This window comes from Pseudorca crassidens, chromosome 19, assembly GCF_039906515.1.
Source record: "Pseudorca crassidens isolate mPseCra1 chromosome 19, mPseCra1.hap1, whole genome shotgun sequence".
Taxonomy (NCBI): domain Eukaryota; kingdom Metazoa; phylum Chordata; class Mammalia; order Artiodactyla; family Delphinidae; genus Pseudorca; species Pseudorca crassidens.
Genome location: NC_090314.1, coordinates 17664023 through 17687911, shown reverse-complemented (window position 1 = coordinate 17687911; position 23889 = coordinate 17664023). Strand labels below are relative to the sequence as shown.

Genomic DNA, 23889 nt, shown 5'->3' with positions numbered 1-23889 from the left:
TGTCAAAAGGGCAAAAATATTAGCTACCATTTACTGAGTGCTTACTATTTGCAGTACTTTATAAATATTACATTTAATTAACTTAAATGAACTACATTAATATTAGTAGACACCATAAGTTCCATTTTATTGATAAGGAAACCAAGGCTCATGGTGGTTTTATGATATGTTGAATATACTGAAGGTCAAACAGCTTACAGGTGGTGAAACTGATTGGCACTCAGGTCTGTTTCATTCCAAACACCAGACTATTACTATCAGCCACAAGAACAAATGACAAGTAAGATAATGAATACATGACCCAAGACACCTTTTAAGAATCTCTAAATAGAGTATTTAATGAATGGGATACTTTAAGAATTGAATGTGGGATTTTATTGGGGAGGAATAAGCATCACAGGTATGGGGTTGATAGAATGATCTATACCAAATCTGGCCAAAGGGACGTCCAAAAAGTCGAGCTTCACACATCGTCTAAATCTATTTCATTCCCCTCCTAGGAAGAAAAATTTACACTAATTCACATTCTCCCATAGATGTCCCAACTTCTCAAACTAAATTTCCCCCCCAAAATAAAGACGATAAAATAATAGGAAGTTAAAATTTTTTGTGTTCATGAGAATTGGGTATATTTTAGGAGAAACACAGTAATTTAAAGGTACCTGGGACAGAGGAGAGTCCCAAAGAAATGACATCTCTCTTAAGAGCTCTCTGTTATAAGTGATACTTATTTAAAATCAGTGAAGAAAAATCATAAATACTCTCATTCAGTTTATTCCTTATGAAGATCAACTGGCTTTTATCACACAAAATTCAAAGAACAACAGAGATGAGATGCACAGATAAGATGCTAAGCTCATAAACCTGATCAGCCTTTTGTGGAGGTACTGAAGGCTTCTTGGGTTGTAAACAGGCCTGCCTATCTGTGGCATGAAGTTTTAAGAATACAGACACCACAGACGACAAGCGATATGAAGTCCACAATTATAATTCTCAGGGCTTGAAATGTCCTGCTACGGATCATGAATATCCACATGAATCTTTGTCAATAAACATTAAGTACAAATGATAAAAGTAACATAATCGTTAACTGAAAATGTTATTGTTCTTTCTTATTAACTATCTCATTTGATCTCCACAGTCCCCTGAAATGAGGCAGCTATTATTCCCCCCAAAACATAAGCAACAATTTGAACCATTTCGCTCATCATCCAAAAAAAAAAAAAAAAAAAATCAAATAATTCTATGTCTTCTACATCTGGAAAACTGAACTTACAATTTAAAAAAACCCCACTCTAGTAGAGGCTAACACTGAAGTTTCTCTTTATCTGAGAGGAATACAAGCCTCTGGATTCTGTGGCTTTAACAGACACATACCTAATGCCAAATCCCTCAGGTTACTAAAAGAAGGGTCACACCCCTCTAAAAACAGATTAATGCAAAAAACAAGAGTTGCCCAATTTGCACAACCTGCAAAAAGGAAGTGAGCCCAAATGTGCCCTTTGGTGTGCAGTACTAACAATCTATTTATAAATCATCTGCCACATCCTTTCCAAATCACAGGAACACCTAAAAAGGCCTTGATGTTTTTAGCACATTTCTTCAAGTTAAATCTAATTATGTTAGTGGAAGCAACATCCTGTATAATTCTAACAATGTAAAGCTAACTCTAACTCTATCTGAAAGTAGTTAAGATACTGATTATTATTTTTTTGCTTTCACCTTAGAAATTCAGAAACATTATGTGATAGCATCTACACCACTGTTCTTTAGTCCCAAGGCAATTTTACATAAGGTAATTAAGAAGATTCACATTTACTGGAGAAACCCAAGAAGAGAGGGAGCAAGAGGATCTGTAGTTTAGCCCCTCCATTACTCCAAGGTTCAACAGCTCTTGGAGCCAGCGAATGACAACATCCTTAATTATTTGGCTTTGGGCAATGGTTTCTCAGTGTAAGTCTAAAGAAACTGCCCAATTTCAGGAGTGATTACAGGTGAGCACACAATCTGAAGAACAGTAATTTAGAAAAAAAAATTCACTCAGATTTATCAAAGAAATCTTGCCTTGAGTGCATCACAACCTCACCATTCCTGTTCATCTTTATTATGCAGAGTTACTCTTCAGTTAACTGGTTTCCAGTAAGGCCAAATTTGAGAGCTTTTCTCCTCTCTGTTCCAAGCCAATTACTGCTCTACTGACTTCAAAGCAGCACAAGTACGGATAAAGGCACACAAAGTTATCACTGCTAATGAAAACACAAATGCACCTTTTACTCTGACAATTAACTTCTCCTTCATATTTGAAGGCCATTAATTCACTTGATGTAGAAGATTAATTCACTTGATGTAAACTTATTTGAGCACCTTTTAAATAATATTCTACCTTTTAAGGGTATATTGCCTATTCAAGGATCAGAAACAAGCACAAAAACAGTACTGATTTAAAATCAAACAGACATCTCATGCCTTTTTTTTTTTTTTTTTTTTGCGGTATGCGGGCCTCTCACTGTTGTGGCCTCTCCTGTTGCGGAGCACAGGCTCCGGACGCGCAGGCTCAGTGGCCATGGCTCACGGGCCCAGCCGCTCCGCGGCATGTGGGATCTTCCCAGACCGGGGCACGAACCCGTGTCCCCTGCATCGGCAGGCAGACTCTCAACCACTGCGCAACCAGGGAAGCCCTCATGCCTTTTAAAAATATTATTATTAGTCTCTTTACCCACGAACGAGGGGAAAAAAAGCTCTTAAATCATAAATGAATGCCTGGCTTCAATCACTGAATTATCAATTATTATAATTATGTTTATCCATTTCTGCAGAGGACAAATGTAGATTTTAAAAGTATCATGGACGATAAACACACTTATTCAATACAACAAGGAAATTTAAGAATTTGAAAGGCAAAACAATTTCACAAAATTATAACATTTGGAGTAGGACTTCTTGGTTCTAGGCTTTTAAAGTACAGAATTTCTGCTAAAGAACTGTTTTAGAGCTAGAAAAAGATGGAAGACTATACCTAAATCATTCAACAAATCATACGTAAGCTGGACAAAGAGAGCACCAAAGATTCAACAAATATTTGAATGAAAAAATCTTAAAATATTAGTAAACCAATTCCAGCAATATGTTAACAAATAATGCAAACAGCGTGAAAGGACAATTCAACTTTTGCAACTCAATGTGTCACTGCATTCCCAGGAAAGGGGGGAAATATTATCCTTCCAACAGATGTCCAAAAAACACGTAATAAAATTCAATAACTGTATCTAATTTAAAAATACTTGAGGGCTTCCCTGGTGGCGCAGTGGTTGAGAGTCCGCTTGCCGATACAGGGGACACGGGTTCATGCCCCGGTCTGGGAGGATCCCACATGCCGCGGAGCGGCTAGGCCCGTGAGCCATGGCCACTGAGCCTGCGCATCCGGAGCCTGCACTCCGCAGCGGGAAAGGCCACAACAGTGAGAGGCCCACATACCGAAAAAAAAAAAAAAAATTGAAATTAGGAATAGTAGGAAATATCCTTAACTTGGAAAGTGATCTATGCTGGAACCTACAGCACACAATACATCTATTTAGAAAACATAAAAAGCACCCCTTTTACAATGGAAAACAAGATGAGACCACTAGCATGGCTGCTCTTCAACACTACACTACAGCCTAAGGCAAAGCAATGAAGAGTTACACTTAGAGAAAACCCATTTACAGATGATATAATCATCCACCCAGAGAAGTCAAGAAAATCAACTAAAATATCTATTAGATATTAGGACTAAGAGTTTAGCAAGGTGGTCTGATACAAAAGCAAATACTATAAAAACCAGTTTTACCATACACCTACAGGGACTAATTAGAAAACATCATGGGAAAGAAGAGCTCATTCACAAGAGCAACAAAAACTTTATAAAACACCCATGAATATACCTAATAAGAAATGTGTAACTACTGTATGAGGAAAAGTGTAAAATTTAAATGAAGGACATTTTAAAAACAGTGGATAAACAGACACACATACCACATTCCTCATCGGGAAGGCTCATTTTATAAAGCTGTTAATTCTTCCTAAACCTAGTTCAGTACAATTTAAATCAAAATCCCAAAAGGATTTTTAAAAGTAGAAATTGACAATCTGTTTCTGAGACTTACCTGGAAAATAAGCAAAAGTAGCTCAGATATTAAAAAAACACATACACTGAGGTAGGCCTTGTGATACAAGATATCAAAATGTCCACTAAATCTACATTAAGTAAAAATGTGGTATTGGTGTATGAAAGAAAACATGTCAATAGGACTTAATATATACGAATAGCATTTCAAATCAGTGAAGTGAGAATGAGCTAAATAAATGGTATTGGAATAAATGACTGTCCATTTGGAAAAAAGGTAAAGTTAAAGCTCGACCTCACACAATAAATACAGGCATACCTTGTTTTGTTGTGCTTCTCTTTATTGCGCTTCGCAGATACTGCATTTTTTTTTTTAAACAAATTTAAGGTTTGTGGCAACCCTGAGTAGAGCAAGTCTACTGGTGCCATTTTTTCAACAGCATTTGCTCACTTCACGTCTCTGTGTCACCTTTTGGTATTTCTCGCAATATTTCAAACCCTCCACCACCAAAAAGATCAAGACTTGCTGAAGGCTCAGATGAGGGTCAGCATTTAGCAATAAAGCATTTTAAAATTAAGGTGAGCAGGTTGTTTTCTTTTAGACATAATACTACCGCACACTTTACAGACTACAGTGTAAACATAACTTTTATATGCATGGGGAAAGCAAAAAATTCGTGTAACTCATTTTATTGTAACATTCACTTTATTGTGGTAGTCTGGAACTGAACCCACATTATCTCCAAGGTATGCCTGTGAAGATAAATTACAGTTTTAAAGAGTGAAATATTTTTAAAGTGTAGGCATACTAGAAAAATACAAAAGAGTATTTATAATCCTGGGAGTGGGTGGGAAGGGTAAAAGCCAAATGCAAAACTGAAATCATAAGAGAAAATACTGACAGATTTTACTACATAAAAATTAAAAACTTTTGGGACTTCCCTGGTGGCGCAGTGCTTAAGAATCTACCTGCCAATGCAGGGGACACAGGTTCAAACCCTGGTCCAGGAAGATCCCACATGTCACGGAGCAACTAAGCCCGTGTGCCACAACTACTGAGCCTGCGCTCTAGAGCCCACGAGCCACAACTACTGAAGCCCTCATGCCTAGAGCCTGTGCTCCACAATAAGAGAAGCCACTGCAATGGGAAGCCTGTGTACCGCAACAAAGAGTAGGCCCCCGCTCACCACAACTAGAGAAAGCCCGTGCGCAGCAACAAAGATCCAACGCAGCCAATAAGTTAAAAAAAGAAAAAAAATTAAAAACTTTATACAAGATGCAAAATTAAAAGACAAGCAATAGGCTGGGCAAAGTATTTTTAAAACATATTCAGAATATACAGAGTACTACATGAAAAAAACTACCAATAGAAAAATGGTTAAAGTACAAACATGTAAATTACAGAAGAAAAATGAGCAAGACCAATAAAAATACAAAAGGATCCTAAAGTTCTTCAATAGTAAGGGAAGTGCAAACAGAGGAGTGTTTAAGAGCAGGGGTCCTGGAGTGAGACTGTCTGTGTTTGCATCCTGGCTGTATTACCTTAGACAAATTACTTAAAATCTCTGTGCCTCTTGTGTGTAACTGAGGATACACCTAAGTCAAAGTTGTTAAGAACAGAGAATGAGGTAATATGCATAGTACTCAAAACAATGCCGGGCACACAGTAAGAGCTCAGTAAAAAATTAACTGCTATCTAATATCACTAATATTACCAGGGTTGGTGAAGATACCTATGTAAGTATATAAGTAAGATATACTCTTTCTTACAGCTTGTAAGAGCAAATTGGCAAAGCAAACTGCAAAGCATTTTGGCAGCATGTATCAAAATTTTAACAGGTACATACCATCAGACCCAGAAATTCCACTGCTAGAATTTTATCTAAAGAAATGTTCCCACATATATACAAAGCATCAGGACTTTGAGTGCAGCATCGTTAAGAGCTCTAGATTTGGAGACAGGAAATGCTGCTTCTAGTTTCAGTTCTACCAATAGCAAATCATGTAATCCCTGTGGCAATCACTTCACCATTTTGATTTTTTAGTTTATTTACTCTACAAAATGTGGATAATGACTTGCCCAATCTGCCTCACAGGAATACTTTAAGGCAGTGGTTTCCAAAGTGTGGTCCCTGGATCAGCATCATCAGCATCCTCTAGGAACTTGTTAGAAATTTAAATTCTCTTGTCTCACCCCAGACCTACAGAATCAGAAACTCTGGTGGTGTAGGCAGCAGTCTGTGTTTCAATAAGCCATCTAGGTGATCCTGATGCAAGCTTAAGTTCAGAGATGAGCACATGTGAAATCACTTGCATAACTACACAGCAGAACTGAAAAGAGCATTCGTACTATCACTAATAAACACAAAAAATAAAGCTGTTTCTACCTTTCAATTTCATGAAAAGGTACATTTTGGATAATCATCTCAATATGCTCCTCTGTTGCTGAGCTTGACTTCAGAAAGCACTGATGTGAAGCTAGGAAGTCAAACTCATATACATAACCAAGTAAATAAATACAAGTATTTTGGGTCAAGGATAAAAAGCTCAAGGTAACCTCATTAACAAATCAAGCAATGTCTCAAGCTTCCAAGACTTTTTTTTTTTTTTTAAGTTCCAAGACTTTTGATCAGTGGTTTTCATAATGGGAACACTGCTTTAATGATAGCCTTTGCCAGCATTTCATCTACTAATTCTTGATCCTTCCCTGAACTTTTCAGGACACAAAAATAGTCACCTATTTGTCGATAAGCTATTTGTTTGGCATATAACAATAACATTAGAAAAGCCTTGGCCCCTTGCTTAGCAACTTCACTTCTCAGAGATTGAAGGCTGGCTCTCTAAAAATAACATAGGTTTAAAAAAAAATAACGTAGGTTTAAAAAAAATAACAGGCTCCCATATTTTTCAGAACTTCAGATTTTTGTTTTATTTAAAAGCATATGTAGATTCTTAAAGGGTATGGAACTTTTCATGATCATTTGAGCAGTCTGATCCAAGACTCTTGAAGTTTGATCAGATGATGCTCGGGGTTGCTCACATATATTTTTCTAGTAGGATTAACACTTATGACAGTAACTATTCTTTGTTTCTGGAGTTAATTCAATCACTTCTTAATGTTCTTCTCTGAATACATAAGAAATAACACTATATTTGGTGAGTTTTACACAATGGTAAGGGGAGACCTTAATCTAATAATGATGATATAATTCCCAATAACATACAGTAATACCCAAGCTATTCTCTAATTTCACCTATATGTATACACACACAGTTAAAAGTCAAGAAATTCGAAAGAGCCTGTGAAATCACCAAAATAGGTATCCAAAGGCCCTACTCTAAAGGTCATTAACTGTCTCCATAGGGAAGCCCCTAAGATCTCACTGTGGTCTTTTTACTCTGACACAGTTCTCATGGGATTTGTTACACGGTTTACTTGGTTTCTAAACCCAGAGCAAATCTGAGGCAGCAAACAAGAAAAGGAAAAAAAGCTCTTATGAGTGGGTCCTCAGCAATGACAAGAGAACCACTGGCCTAAGAGTACTCAGGTGTCATGGTACCCCTTGCCCCAAGCATACAGTTAAAATTCAGTCTTCACTTAAGGACCTTAAATCTTAATCTTTTAGTTGCTCCCATTCATCACTGCTATTTACATATCTGGCACCACAGGGAAATGCTCACACCAGTTATGTTTTTACTGTATCAGGCCTTAGAAACAATACTTCCCTTTAGGAAGGAGATTTTTAAAAACTATGTATTTGTTTGTTTGTTTATTTGGCTGTGCCAGGTCTTAGTTGCGGCATGCGGGATCTTTTAGTTGGGGCATGCAGGATCTAGCTCTCTGACCAGGGATGGAACCCGGGCCCCCTCCATTGGGAACGTGGAGTCTCAACCACAGGACCACCAGTGAAGTCCCAGGAACGAGATTCTTAACCTTTTATATCACATGACTTTGAGAATATGATTTTTAAAAATATATTTACCCAACATTTTCATATGATCTCAAGGAGTTCATTAAGCTTCTAAGGCCAATTCATGGCTTCAATAACCATAGACCCAAAATTAAGAACTTCTGCATTAGGTGCCAAAAATGTGTGTAAGTTAACAAAATTTAACACTTATGACAGTAACTATTGTTACTGCTGTGCGCGGGCTTTCTCTAGTTGTGGCGAGCGGGGGCTACTCTCCGCTGGGGTGCGCAGGCTTCTCACTGCGGTGGCTTCTCTTGTCGCGGAGCACGGGCTCTAGGGGCAAGGGCTTCAGTAGTTGTGACTCGCGGGCTCTAGGGTGCAGGCTCAGTAGTTGTGGTGCACGGGCTTAGTTGCTCCGCGGCATGTGGGACCTTCCCGGACCAGGGCTTGAACCCGTGTCCCCTGCATTGGAAGGCAGATTCTTAACCACTGTGCCACTAGGGAAGCCCCTAAGGATTTTTTTTTTTTTTTTTTAACATCTTTATTGGGGTATAATTGCTTTACAATGGTGTGTTCGTTTCTGCTTTATAACAAAGTGAATCAGTCATACATAAACATATGTTCCCATATGTCTTCCCTCTTGCGTCTCCCTCCCTCCCACCCTCCCTATCCCACCCCTCCAGGTTGTCACAAAGCACCGAGCCAATATCCCTGTGCCATGTGGCTGCTTCCCACTAGCTATCTACCTTACTACGTTTGTTAGTGTGTATATGCCCATGACTCTCTCTCGCCCTGTCACAGCTCACCCTTCCCCCTCCCCAAGGATTTTTAAATGATGATGAACTGGGCAACACTATAAATGTAAAATAAAAATGATGGCTAAAGCAATACTAATAAATACACTTTAGAAGAAGAGAATATTAGCAAAACTCTCTTAAGAAAAAAAAAGTGGTAAAAGAGAGACAAAAAGGAAAAGAGAAATATTCTGCAAATTCTTTAAAAGAGTGTCTACCTTAACAGCAAAACTCTTCGTGTAGCAAATGTTTTTACTACTAAGTTGAAGATGTCAGCACATAAAGATAACTCCTAAGACGTAAGTCTCAAAAGTGGCCTTGCAACTACGAAGACAGAAGATCATTTTTCTAGTGGTTAAGAGCACTGGCCTAGGAAACATCTGGATTCTAAGGACATTTTTGTCATTTACGAGCTATATGGTCTTGAGTAATTACTTAACTTCTCTAAGCCTCAGCTACATTATCTGTAAACAGAATAAATTAGTTCATAGGGTGGCTGTGATGATTAAATGAGATAATAATACACATTAAACTTAGCACAATGGCAAGTCGTCAATAAATGGCAGCTAATAGTTTTTGTTTAATTTCAATTACATTTTCCTGGGCAGGGGTTTATAGTTTGTAAATTGTTACCACACATATAATCTTTTACGATCCTCTGGGGTAGGAACCACCGTATCATCATTTTACAGTTTAAGAAACTGAACTCAAATGACTTACCCAAAGTCACTAATTAGTAGGAAAAGAAATCTGTACTTGCTTGACCACACTAGGAAGCAAGATTCAAAACTCCTTTTCCCCACAAAGCTTAGAAGCTCTGCCTTTTAAGTTTTGTTTAAACTTTTTTTTAAACTGTAGTTAAATATATATAAAATTTGCCATTTTAACCATTTTTAAGTGTACAGTTCAGTGCCAATAAATTCATTCACATTGTTGTGCAACCATCAGCACCATCCATCCCCATAACTTTTTCTTCTTCCTCAAATGAAATTCTGTACCTATTAAACACAAACATCTCATTCCCCTCCTCCAACCCCTAGCAACCAGACTACTCTAAGGTCCCTCACATAAGTGGAATCATACAGTATTTGTACTTTGTCACTGGCTTATTTCAGTTAGTATGATGTCTTCAAAGTTCATCCATGTTGTAGCATATATCAGAATTTCCTTCCTTTTTAAGGCTGAATAATATTCATTCTGTTTATCCATGTATCCATTAATGGACATGTGGGTTGCTTCCACTACCTTTTAAAAAGTATTGTGAGCACTTATTTTGAGATTGGTTATCCACTTTCAGATTATTCACTCCAATTGTCTTTTTTTTTTTAAAAGGGAAAATACAAGTAAACAGTTGATTTAATTCTGTAGAGTTTATAATACAAAACAGTAAAACCACGATACTGCGGGGGGATATTGTTTTTTCGGTGCGCCACCATGAATCGACACAAAGAAAAAAAGTTGAAATGCAAATTTGATTTGGTAAGAGAGCAAAACAGTTAGTTAAAATAATAAATTAGCTTTAAGATTATCTATAAATCACTTTACATGCTATTCTTGGGATCTTTACTAATGGATAATGGAAAGTTTCTATTGTTGGACATGAAACTAAAAAGTTCCTTAGGGTTGACCTGGGAGGGAAAGAGAAGTTGCTCAAGTGCCAGGAGTCTGGGAAAACCTCAGTAGGCGACTCCTTGAAGCTACTCCTAATGAGTGCTAATACACTACAAAGATCAAACTGCTGCTATCTAAAAGTAACCCTAAATCACTCAACTAGTTTAAGGATGCAACTTGAATAGATGGGAGTTCCTCTACTTCGCCCTTTTTAACTGTGAGGTGAGAGTTCCTCTACTTCGCCCTAACTGTGAGATGAGATTAACCACAAGCTTGAGCACACAGTTCTCAGAAATAACTAAACCACAATGGAAGGGAGAAACAACTCTAGAGACTTTGAAAACAGTTAAGATTTAAAGATGCAAATGAATCTTGCACTTTGGCGATTGAAGGTGTGCATACAGGCTTGGGTTGTTAGCACGTACTACTACAGGCGAAGACAAAAAGAAAAAGAGCCAAACTACTAAAATCCAGTTTTATGAAATAATTTCAGACTACAACCAGCGGGTGTTAAGAATGAACTGCCTTTCTTTGTGTGCATGGCTTGTAACAGAAACCTATGGTCACAAGCAAACTTATTTGAAACAAGAAAACAGAACAACAAACACGGGAGCTTGAGCACCAGCAGGACCCGCAAGGGAGTGCTAGCTTTTCCGGCCGGCGGTTCAGAGCTACTGACCGCCCTTCAGCCCAAGTCTCCCGAATGCCATACGGCTGTCACTCAGTCATCACAATTTCCCTGGGGCGACCTCACTTTCAGATTCTCTCAAAGTTTACCAGAAATTCTCCCAAAGGATTTTCTGTCCGCCTCCCCACCCCCAGGACACTTTCTCCCTCCAAGAATTACCCTTCCTCTCCACCTCACTATGCCCCCAGACGCCCCAAGACCTGCAAGCAAGCAGGATGCGATTTCGCCCTTGCTTGCTCCCAATTGCCGGGGGAAAGCGGCTGCTGAAAAGCAAACTTTCCGAGCGTTCACAGAGGGTGGGAGGGTGCGCGGCGCACTCACAGCTGGTTGATGGCGTTCTGCGAGATGACCGCGTTGGCTGAGAAGTAGGGGATCATGTCGGGGCCACTGAGGCTCCAGGTGCAGGCGGGGGGCGCCTTCCTCTCGCGGGCCAACGTGCTCAGGGTCATGGGGCCGGCTCAAGGCGCACAGCTCCGCATCCCGGCCCCCGCCCGGCTCCGGCACGAGGCGCTCGCTTTGGGCTCCGCCGGACTTGAGGCGCGGGCAGCGCGGACTCCCGGCGGCAGAAGAGGGCCCGCCGGGTCGCGCGGAAGCAGCTGCCGTAGCCCTGGGGCTCGGCTGTGGAGTCCCGGCGTCCGGGCGCCTCCAGCAGCCCGCCCCAACTCGCGTCCGGGGCGGGGCGGGGCGGGGCTGAGCGCGCCGGCGGGGCGGGTCCTGAGACCCGAGAGGGTCGGGCCCCGCGGGCGCCCCGCCCCGGAGCTCTTAGCAGCCGCCGGATCCGCTACCGGCGTCGGAGCCTGGGGAACAGGGTCGGCCCCAAGCCATCTCGGCTTGGGTGAAGGAGTGAAGGGAGCCGTGGGGTGAGCCAGAAAGGCTCGCATTTCATTGGAATGTTTCAACAGAAAGGTCCTGCCTCATAATCTGCTTTATGCATGAACCTCAACCAAACCCCATTTTTCAAATGACCTTAAAACTTAAAGGCTGTACACTCGCAAATGCAATGTTTATCAACGGCTTCCTATGTGCTACGGACTAGGAAAATGCTGAGATAAACTGGATTTTTTTTTTCAACAGTTGAAGCTATGATGGGGAAAAAAGTCTATCTACACTGTCGATAACATCTGCTAATGCTTGTAAATAAATTTACTAACCATCCTCCAAACCAAGGATTCCCAGCCTTAACTGCACATATGAATCCACCTGTGGAGATTAAAAAAAAATCCCAATGCCCGGTTGCACTCTAGACAAATCAAATCGTAATCTCTTAAAGTTGGGATCTAGAAGTTAGTATTTTTCAAAGCTCCCCTGGTAATCGCATTGCGCAGCCTGGTTGACAACTACTGTGCCAAATGATCTAGAGAGGAAGACGGGCTAGAGGTTATATCCTTACTGTGCCGATGTGGAAACACTGCGGGTCTAGCCAGATGATCTTATTTGTAGCTGACTTAGATAGGAACTTAGATAGGAACTCCTGTTTTATAACTCCTGATCTAGGGCTTTCCCCACCAAATCCTATTCCCTGATGCTTTATGATTTTCCTTAACAACTCGCTGAGCAGTGCCTTTCACCTGAACAGGGACCAGCTCTGTAAAAAGAGAATCTCTTTTCTCTCTCACCTACACACTCTGCTATGTGTAGTGGTTTACAAAAGGGACTGGCCCCCTTCAGGCACTCAGTAAAAGTTAGCTCTCTGGGCTTCCCTGGTGGTGCAGTGGTTAAGAATCTGCCTGCAAATGCAGGGGACATGGGTTCGAGCCCTGGTCCGGAAAGATCCCACATGCTGCGGAGCAACTAAGTCCGTGCGCCCCAACTACTGAGCCTGCGCTCTAGAGCCCGTGGGCCCCAACTACTGAGCCTACGTGCTACAACTACTGAAGCCCATGTGCCTAGAGCCTGTGCTCCACAAAAGAAGCCCCTGTAATGAGAAGCCTGCGCACCACAACGAAGAAGAGGCCCCGCTCGCTGCAACTAGAGAAAACCCATGTGCAGCAACGAAGACCCAATGCAGTCAAAAATAAATAAATTAATTAATTAAAAAAAAAGTTAGCTCCCTTATCTCTTGTCCTCACTGTCTCATCAGAACAAGTATTTTTGGGCATCAGTATTTTTAGCTTTTATGAATACTTGACTAAAATATACATCGATATAAGTTGCTTTAGGAATTCCAGAGCCAAAAATCAATAATTAAAAAAAAACGACTTCACTATCATAAGAGATCATGAGAAAAAATTATAAGAGAAAGTAGAACTATAAAAGAGACTATAATTAGGAAGAACTCACTTTACTACTCAGCATATGCTGAATCAAGAAGAAATAAGCCTTTGTTTTATATAAAATTTCAGACTTCTTTTCCTATTGGGAAGTTTGGCAATTTTCAAAATACTAGTAATGAAATAATCTAAACTATAAATTCTATGTCTACAACCAGAATCCTTCTTTTGTTAGTTGATCCTTCCATAAAACAAAGTTGTTGCCAAGGCACTGAGGGACTGGAAATATTGCAAACTCATGCCAGAAATAGATATCTAAATTAAGAAGGAACTAGTTGGCAAGTGAAGAGTTAATGAATAAAAGGTCTGGACTTCGGAGTCCAGTGCATCATCATCTTCATCCATCTCTAGGAAGGAAAAATTTTGAAAGATTTATTCAGGCTATGTCAGCAGGCACCCAAATGGCAGTGTAAGAAAAAATCTGCTGATACACCCCAAAATAAATTGCTTTAAATATCTGGCAAACTTGCCAGTTTGAAACTTCTTCCAGGCTGTAATTTATTACAGCCTCCTGCAGTGATTAAAAAAAAAAAACCCAAAAAACAAAAAAACCGTAGCAGGCTGTTTGGAACAGCACTGTTAAGGTGAGTCCAGTTCCTTTCATGACACAGCAGTGATAGGATTTTATTGAAGTCAACACTTAAATGACGCCATTTAGGAAAAGATGATGTCATGGTAATCATTTGTATCTGCCGGAAAAAGAACTCAGCAGGAAATGTATCTTACTCAATGCAACACTTAATATCTCTGGCATTTAAAAAAGCTAGAGATAAAGATTTCATAAATATGTATACTTGTCTTTTATAAATAGGTTCCTATAGTGACACCCCATAAGTGCATAGTCCTTTGTTTCTCCTCAAAAGACTTCTGTCAGTGCCCGTCCAACAAAAGGAGACTATTTTAACACCCCCATCGAGGCCTTTTCAAAAGCTTTTCAAAGTTAAATTCTCATTTTGAACTGTAATATAGAAAATTGGTGAAGTGCTAGAACATGCTTCTTGGTTTTTAAGGAAAAAAAAAAAAATCACCTCTGCAGACTGAAGTACCTTTAAGGAAATAGTTCTTTCTACTACTGTTTCAAAAAGTTGAACAAATTCTGTTTCTTTTCACAATCTGCAGAGTGTCAAAATGTCAATCAATTTAGTTTCAGCTCAATTTAATCCTTTACTCTCCAGTGTCAGGAAACAAGGCTCTAGGGAGCAAGTTCTCTGTACCCAAGCATCTGGGAATTCAAAAATGATTCCAAATTAAATTGAGCAGCATGAAATAAACTAAGCTAGTTTTCTACTCCACATGAAGTCAGAAGGGGCTTTCTCTAAAAAAAAAAATCTGCCCAAAGGCCCTGAAGAAATATCACTGCATTTCTTTATACTGTTGCTTGAATTTAGTAGACTTGAAATGAATTTTGTCATGTCATTTGCTGACTATTTCAAGGGTCAGAAATATGAATATTCTAAAATGTTAATTTGGCTCTTGACAGCATTAGCTATGACCAAATTAAATTTTTTGTAGACTCATATATTAATAGCATTGAAAAAATTTAAAGTAATAGATGTCTCTTGTATCTATAAGATACTTCCATTACTATGTTTCCATGTGTCCCTCCATAAGGTATAAACACTGTAAAACTGTATAAAACCAGAGACTTGCATACTGACCTAACTGTACTCCAGGACAGGTCCAAAGGTGAAATGTGAAGGATGTGAACATGCTTTTGTTGCTGTAACAAAATTTCAACATGGGTGGATCACTTGAATTGACAATAGCTAATGAGCGAAAAGGTGACAATGTTATAGTACCAAAAACTGCAGGCTAGAAACCAGAGGACCTAAATTTAGTTCTAACACAGTCATTTAATAATCTAAGATTTTGGCCAAGTCACTTAACTTCATCTGTAAAATGGGATAATAAAACCCTAAGGAAATATCCCAAGATCTGTTTTGGGGAGAGTCGGGAACCTTAGGAAAGAAATTTCATCCAATCTGGAGATCCTGAAAAATGGATTTAATCCACTTAATGCAGTCATTTAGTTCAAAGCAGTACAGCCCAACAGTTAAAAACTCTGGCTGGACTTCCCTGGTGGCACAGTGGTTAAGAATCCGCCTGCCAATGCAGGGGACACGGATTCTATCCCTGGTCCGGCAAGACCCCACATGTTGTGGAGCAACTAAGCCCATGCGCCACAACTACTGAACCTACGCAGGCTCTAGAGCCCATGAGCCACAACTACTGAAGCCCATGCGCCTATAGAGCCCATACTCCGCAACAAGAGAAGCCACCACAGTGAGAAGCCCATGCACCTCAAAGAAGAGTAGCCCCTGCTCACTGCAGCTAGAGAAAGCCTACATGCAGCAACCAAGAGCCAATGCAGCCAAAAATAAATATTAATTAATTAATTAATTAAAAAAAGAACTTTAAAAATAATTTTTTTAAAGTTTATTAAGAAAACCCAACAAACTCTGGCCTTGGAATTAATCGGCTGAGTTTGAATCCTAGTGCCACCAATAGCTATGAACTTTAAATAGCTACTTAATCTAGGGCTCAGTATTAGTACCTAATTTATGAAGTTATTGGGAGGATTAATTAAATTAACACATATAAAGCACTGAAAAGAGTGTCTGGCACAAAAATCTACTTTTTGGCCTTAATGGCTCTGTAAGCTTAAGAGAGCTAAGGGAAAGGTTGAGGAGATTGCCCTTCAGGAATAAAATCAGAGAGTTGGAACGTTCAATGAAGAATCTTAGATCAGAGTGCAGGACTATAATAAATTTTTACATTTTTATTAAAATGTTTCTACTTTCCTAACTCTTCCATGTATCTTACCCTTTGAGTGTTTCTCTAAGGTAAAGGACCTATGTGCTTTTCTTTAGGTTGTTCAGAAAGCGTGTGTGTGCGTGTGGGAGGGGGGCGCAAGGGGACTCTGAAGTCAGTCTGGCAACCTTCAGGTAAAGTCCACTGTGCATTTTAGTTTATTCACTAAGAAAATGAAAACGTTGGACTAGAGATAATCCTCTATGCTCTTTTCCACCAACCTGAAAAACAGCTAAAGCGGGCAACATTAAAATGGCAATGAATCTGATATCAGAAAGTTCTAGACTCTAGCTACTTTGTCCACAGGCAAAACTTACTCTGTTCCAGCCCTGATTCCTTTAATCTTAAAGTGGGATGGTAATGCTTACCTCCCAGGTTTACTAAGATACACAGACACAAGTGCTTTGTAAACAGGACAGCACTAAATTTTTGTATTTTTACCGTCCATAAATTGGCCAGTCAGCTTCCAATAACAGAAAGCACTGTATTTGTTTGTATTTGGAATGAGAAGGTGATGAATGAATGAAAATTAAAATACAAATAAACTTCCCCTATATACCACCATTTCATTCAGGAAGTCTTTACTATTATTGTTTGCCAGGCAGTTAATTATATATTGCCATCTTGTAGTAACATGAGATCTGCAGTGCTTACTGAGATTTTGCTTTCTTTTTTTTTAAGCTTTGAAATAATAGTATTAACTTATATAACTTTATTTTTTAAATACCTAGTCATAAGAAAGAATGATCATACCAATCAGAAGATCTATTTGTATTTTTATGTTTTCTCTAAGGGGCTTGATCTAGGGAAATAAATAGTAAATTAATCTCCTGAGGGTCAAAAGGGAGAAAACCAACACTTTAAAGAGTTACAAAACAAAAAGCCTGTTACCTAGAGTAGCACAACAGTCTGTCTCCTGTTAATCTGTAAAATGCTAGGATAAAACTCTCAAGATAATACCCCTAATTTTCAAACTTGTTGCCCAGACAGTACCTAGAGGTATCTTGCTACACTTAGTCAAAGGCACTCTTCATTCAATACAATACACTGAACTCTGTAAACAAAGGCTCTTAAAAGCGATCAAGTTTTGCAATCACCCCAAGGCTAATAGTTTTATTTAAAAGAATATCTGACAATAGTTTTAAACACTGGATTAAACAATGTCACTGAGCCCTTCCAATCCTTTCTAGGGAACTTTCCACCATAAGAGCAATGGGGAATACCGAAAAGATCTACCTATCAACTCCATGAGAGGCAGATCTAAGGCACTCATCCTTCATAGTCTTAACCATATGCTCTAGTAGGAAGAGATGTTGAAATGCTGCTTTCTTCAGGTTACAAAAGCCTCACACTCTATTCTTTAGTAAAAATAATAGGCATTTATAGATCACTTTTCACATCCAACACACCTTACAAAACATTTAACCATTTAATCCTCACCATCTCTTTAAACATTAAAAAAAATTTTTTAAACACATGCTCAAAAACATTTTTTTTTCAGTATTCAGAAAGATAAAGTAAAAGTCACTAAAAGTCACTCTTCTCATCCCCATCATCCTACTCCCAGGGATGACTGTTAATACTTCCAGAAATTTTCCTTGCATAAGCAAACATTAATATATTGTAGCTGCTCTTTAAGAAACACACATGCACACAAGCCATAATTATATTATGCATATTATTCTGCTTTGTGCTTCCCACACACTTATTACTATATCTTGGACACTTTTCCATGTTTATAAAGATGAACCTCATTTTTTTAAAGGAGTGCATAGTATTCTATTTTACAATTATATATAATTTATTTAAATAGTCCTCTACTGATGAACATTTAAATTGTGTCCAGTCTTTACTATTATATACAGTATCACTATGAACATGCTTTCACACAATCTTTGGGCATTCATGTGAATATATTTGTTGGATGGATACCTAGAGGTGGAATTGGCAGTTAGTTAAAATATTTTAAACATCTTAGGAATCGGCAGACATTATCAAATTGCCTTCCTAAAGGGTTTAGTTTTTTGTTTTCCACTGGAATCTTTGTGTCTCCTCCCACACTGTGATCTATTAAATTAACTCAGGGCCCAAGATTCTCTTCTACACATGTTTCACATACTGCGTTAAAAAAAAATATATATATATCAATATATGTATATATATATACACATGCGTACGTATATGTGTATAATATGAGAAAAGTAAAACATGCTTAAGGAAACTAGAGAAATATACTAAATTATAAAGAAAAATATGAAGAACTATATTATAGACAATTAATTTAAAAGAATTACTTAGACTGTAAAAAATATAGTACATAAACTATTTTGAAGATAACTTTTAATTCAAAAGATGTTTTAAGATCTTGTTTGATGCTAATGATGTAGAAGACATTATAGGTGAATAAGCCAAATGTGGCCTAATACTATCAATGTCCTGAAATGGGGTGAGACAGAGATAGAAAAATGGGAAATAAATTTGGGAGTAACATAATATGGAATCTAGAGGAGCTGAGAAGGTCTTGAAAGTAAAAACAATAACTGATATTTATTGGGCTGACACTCACTGTGTACCAGATCCTCTATTAAGAGTTTACATGCAGTATCTCAATTCTCACAAACAACCCTATGATTCTATTATTATCTTTATGAGGCTCAGAGAGGTTAAATGATTTGCCTAAGGTAATACAGTAGTATTTCAAACTCAGCCAGTTATTCTGGCTCCAGAACCTGTTTTGTTAATCAGTCTTCTACATTGTCTGCATGATTATGTAGGTTCACTACCGAACAGGTTAAGTCTGAAAAGGTCTACTGCCAAAGGAAGAACTCCTGCGGACCTTAAATACCTACCTTCCTGCACCTGGTGTTTTCTCCTCTACTTGATCCTAGCTATAGCTAGCAGGTCCTGACAATAATAGGGACCTAACCCAGTATTAAATATAGCAGTAAGATGATCTTCTGGCTGTTGTATACCATCCTCTTGCTACCAGATCCCTTAGAACTCTGTATTTCAAACTCCTATTCATCCCAAGACATTTTTCAAAGCACTTATATCTAAACATATTTTTGTTTCCCTAGTTTTTTTTTACAGAGCATCTCACATGAAGGAGGCACTTAATGTATTTGTGGATAATCATGGGATCATCATCTCATTTGATGTTTTAAATAAACCTACTAGCTGGGCAGGTATTATTCCTTGCTACAGTTAAGGAAAAGATGAACCAGACTAATGTCTAGGTGACAAGAAGCCTAGACTCTAGGCTAAGGTGTGTCCAATTCATCCAGTCTCAGATCCATTTATCTAAACTGAGATGTGTCCAATTCAATCTGTCAACATACTATTGACAGATTAACTTAAAACAATTGGACTAATCCTGAACACCTTAAGGCCAGGCACTTTAGATACTGATTATCAAAATGAGTTAAACCCTTTTATAATAATCCCCTACTTAAAACCCCCAGATAGTTCCTTATTCCCTTTCAGATCAAGTCCAAGCTCTTCTTCTGGCCTTCAGATCCTCCATAGTTTATTTATTTATTTCCTTTTTTTCTTTAAATTTACTTTTGTCTGCATTGGGTCTTTGTTGCTGTGTGCAGGCTTTCTCTAGCTGTGGCGAGTGGGGGCTACTCTTCATTGCGGTGCACGGGCTTCTCATTGTGGTGGCTTCTCTTGTTGCAGAGCATGGGCTCTAGGTGTACTGGCTTCAGTAGTTGTGGCATGTGGGCTCAGCAGTTGTGGCGCATGGGCTTAGTTGCTTCGCGGCATGTGGGATCTTCCCAGAACAGGGCTTGAACCCACATCCCCTGCATTGGCAGGTGGATTCTTAACCACTGCACCACAGGGGAGGTCCCAGATCCTCCATAATTTAAATCCTACTGTAATCCAGCCATTATGGCATATTATTCTCAACTCCATCCCTTCTCCAACACAATCGGTGTAAATATTTTTTACCCATTCTCCCAAAACAAATCCTTGCCATAATTAGGTGGTTTCTATCCTGTCCTCCTATATCTGAGTCTCCCTCTCCTCTCTGTTCAAATTATTCCTTCTCTGAGACAAAATTACACAGTTATTTTTATCCAGGTTATCCACGTATAAAATATTTTCAAGGCCTGGTTCAGCTCTTTCATTAATTAAAAACTCTACAGTGTTTTCACATACATCCTCACTTGATTCTTACTGAAATCCTGTGTATAGGTAAATAGAGCTAGCTGGGATTATCAGCTTCATTTTATCGGTGTGGAAACTGAGGCTCAAAAATTAAGGGACCTGCCCAAGTTTACATAGCAAGTGTCAGAGTTAGGATTTGAACTGAGGCCTTCTGATTAAGTCCAATGATCAATTCCTGGTTTATAGTATGCTATGACTCTTTTCTAACGCCTTTAGAATTTATTTATTTATTTTTTAAAAAATATATTTATTTATTTATTTTTGGCTGTGCTGGGTCTTCGTTGCTGCATGCGGGCTTTCTCTGGTTGAGGTGATTGGGGGCTACTCTTCGTTGCGGTGCGTGGGCTTCTCATAGTGGTGGCTTCTCTTGCTGTGGAGCACGGGCTCTATGCGCGTGGGCTTCAGTAGTTGCGGCTCGCAGGCTCTACAGTGCAGGCTCAGTAGTTGTGGTGCACAGGCTTAGTTGATCCGCGGCATGTGGGATCTTCCTGGACCAGGGCTTGAACCCGTGTCCCCTGCATTGGCAGGCGGATTCTTAACCACTGTGCCACCAGGGAAGTCCCTCCTTTAGCATTATAATCTGTATTGTTATTCAAGGTCTTATTCTCTATTTTATGTCACATATGCCACATAATTTATCTCTCTGCTGAAGCAAATCACGTACAGTAACTCTCTTTTGTGGACTTCATAGAGCCTAGTACAGTGCCGGGCAAGTCATAAGCATTAAATATATTCTGGTTTGGGCTTCCCTGGTGGCACAGTGGTTGAGAGTCCGCCTGCCGATGCAGGGGACATGCGTTCGTGCCCTGGTCCGGGAGGATTCCACATGCCGTGGAGTGGCTGGGCCCGTGAGCCATGGCCGCTGGGCCTGCGCGTCCGGAGCCTGTGCTCCGCAATGGGAGAGGCCACAACAGTGAGAGGCCCGCGTACAAAAAGAAAAAAAAAAATATATATATATATATTCTGGTTGGTTGATCCTTTACCCCACACCCCACTATATTCTGCTTAGGGCTCTAGATAAATATTCCCTGAAGGAATCAATAATGTTAATGACAGAGGGTCTCTCTCCCTGGGAGCTCCTGATATGGGGAGAAATCCCTAGGACTCCTTTTCATTGCCTCATCTTTCTGCTGCCTCTTGCTCTTTGGGTAGATGCCTCCTTCATACAGAGAATACAGCAGAGGGCCTGGAACACAATCCAGTATGTAAGGGTTTTATTTTTATTTTCAAGCCTGCTCTAGACTTTCAGGAGCCAAAAGTTCAAATCGCAGCAGGATTGATTCAGCCCTTTCACAAGCAATTTAGTACTATGCAGTTTGTTTAGACTGATCAAGTTTCCAGGCCCTGGCTGAGCAGCATCATTATCTCTCCAAGCTTTCATGTATCAGCTTCCCTGGCCATATTTCACTTTCCATGTCTTTCTTCTCTGAAATCAGGTGAACACGCAAAATTACACAGTTATACACAATTTTGTACTTTTCAACAACCTTTAAATATCTTCATGGAATTTAAATACAATACAGGAAGTTTTTTTTTTCTTTTCCCTGCCTCAGGCAAAAATCAAGAAGGATGCAAAAGTTATACTCCTCAATTCTCAGTAGAAAGGGGGTACTCTGTATCATTCTTCAGCTAGTACATCAACTAACTGAGAAGAGATATGGTATTGCTCGATTCTATTCAATCCACCTCAGCTGGAGGCCAACTGGACAATGGATCTTAAGTGAAATGAAAAATACTTTGCCAGGGGAAAAGAAGACTAGGTAGCAACTCTTTCTCTTAATGTTTAATTGTGAAATATTTCAAACATACAGCAAAGAACAGAGAGGATAACACACAGCCAGATACTCAGTAGACAGCAGGATCACGTTCTAACATTTTACTCTTCAGATTTTAAAACATTACAGTCGAAGCCCCCTGTGAACTTCTCTATGAGCACTTTTCCCTTCTTCTAGGCATGTAACTACTCTCCTGAATTTGGTGTTCATCTTTCCATTCATGTGTTTGTATTATGCATGTGGAATATTCTTCTTTAATATAAAACTCATTCAGAAAATTACAGCTTATAAGCATTGAACTTTAAAAATTTTTTTTAAGGTTGCTATATAAAATACACATAAGAGAGTAAATAAAAACGTTTTCCTGCTTAAAAACTTGTAGTCCATGGGCTTCCCTGGTGGCGCAGTGGTTGAGAGTCTGCCTGCCGATGCAGGGGACACAGGTTTGTGCGCCGGTTTGGGAAAGTCCCACATGCCGCGGAGCGGCTGGGCCCGTGAGCCATGGCCGCTGAGCCTGCGCGTCCGGAGCCTGTGCTCCGCAACGGGAGAGGCCACAACAGTGAGAGGCCCACGTACCGAAAAAAAAAAAAACTTGTAGTCCAGGGATGGATAGATGAGTAGATATATGATAAAGCCAATATAGCAAAACGTTAATTGTGAATCCAGGGGGGATGTGTATTTGAGTGTTTACTGTATACTTCTTTCAACTTGCTTGCATGTTTACATTTTTTTCCTTTAATTTTATTTATTTATTTTTGTCTGTGTTGGGTCTTCATTGCTGTGTGTGGGCTTTCTCTAGTTGTAGCGAGTGGTGGCTACTCTTCGTTGCCGTGTGCAGGCTTCTCATTGCTGTGGCTTCTCTTGTTGCGGACCATGGGCTCTAGGCATGCGGGCTTCAGTAGTTGCGGCACATGGGCTCTAGAGCGCAGGCTCAATAGTTATGGCACATAGGCTTAGTTGCTCCGCGGCGTGTGGGATCTTCCTGGACCAGGGCTCGAACCTGTGTCTCCTGCACTGGCAGGCGGATTCTTAACCATGCCACCAGGGAAGCCCTACATTTTTTTTTAAATAATAAAATATTAGGGCTTCCCTGGTGGCGCAGTGGTTGAGAGTCTGCCTGCTGATGCAGGGGACACGGGTTTGTGCTCCGATCCGGGAAGATCCCACATGCCGCAGAGCGACTGGGCCCGTGAGCCATGGCCGCTGAGCCTGTGCGTCTGGAGCCTATGCTCCGCAACGGGAGAGGCCGCAACGGTGAGAGGCCCGTGTACCGCAAAAAAAAAAAAAATAATAATAATAATAAAATATTAGGGAAAAAACCCCCAAAATCTCTAGTTCATATTTTGTCTAAAAATCTCAGTGAGGAAGGACATCAACTGGTTTCAGATGCTTAAGGATCTAGTATACTTACAGAAAACAATTATTAGGCTTGATAGTCTAATTACTATTCAAGCTCTTACTTTATGGTATGTAACAAATAAAAAGAGAAAAGACCAGTTCCTCTAAGATTTATCTTCACAGAGCCACATCTTATAAAGCAGCAATTTCAGCTTTGACCTTTCCATCCTTTTCTGGAGTTCATAAAACAATTTGTTTGTAATCCCTTTCTCACCATGATTTAAGCCCCCAAATGGAAAACTGTTTATGGTTGATAAGCACACCTAATAAAATGAGTGTATTAAAAAATTAGAAGAGCAATACTTTTAAATATTTTTAAAAGATTTTTATAGTCCCTCTCACAAACCTTCTAAATGAAC

The 23889-nt window shown here is 39.5% G+C and overlaps 1 protein-coding gene across 5 annotated transcripts in view; it reads right to left on the bottom strand.

Annotated features, from left to right (window-relative positions):
- The window catches only part of SSH2 (slingshot protein phosphatase 2), a 252214-nt gene that overhangs the window by 97885 nt on the left and 130440 nt on the right, over nt 1–23889 (bottom strand). Inside the window, exon 1 of one of the 5 annotated variants that reach the window (XM_067715349.1) lies at nt 11428–11763. The exons of the other annotated variants lie outside the window; for them this stretch is intronic. Coding sequence (XP_067571450.1) covers nt 11428–11555 — 128 coding nt within the window. The 5' untranslated portion in view covers nt 11556–11763. Of the gene's footprint in view, nt 1–11427; nt 11764–23889 lie in introns of those variants that run through there. 5 annotated transcript variants of the gene reach the window in all.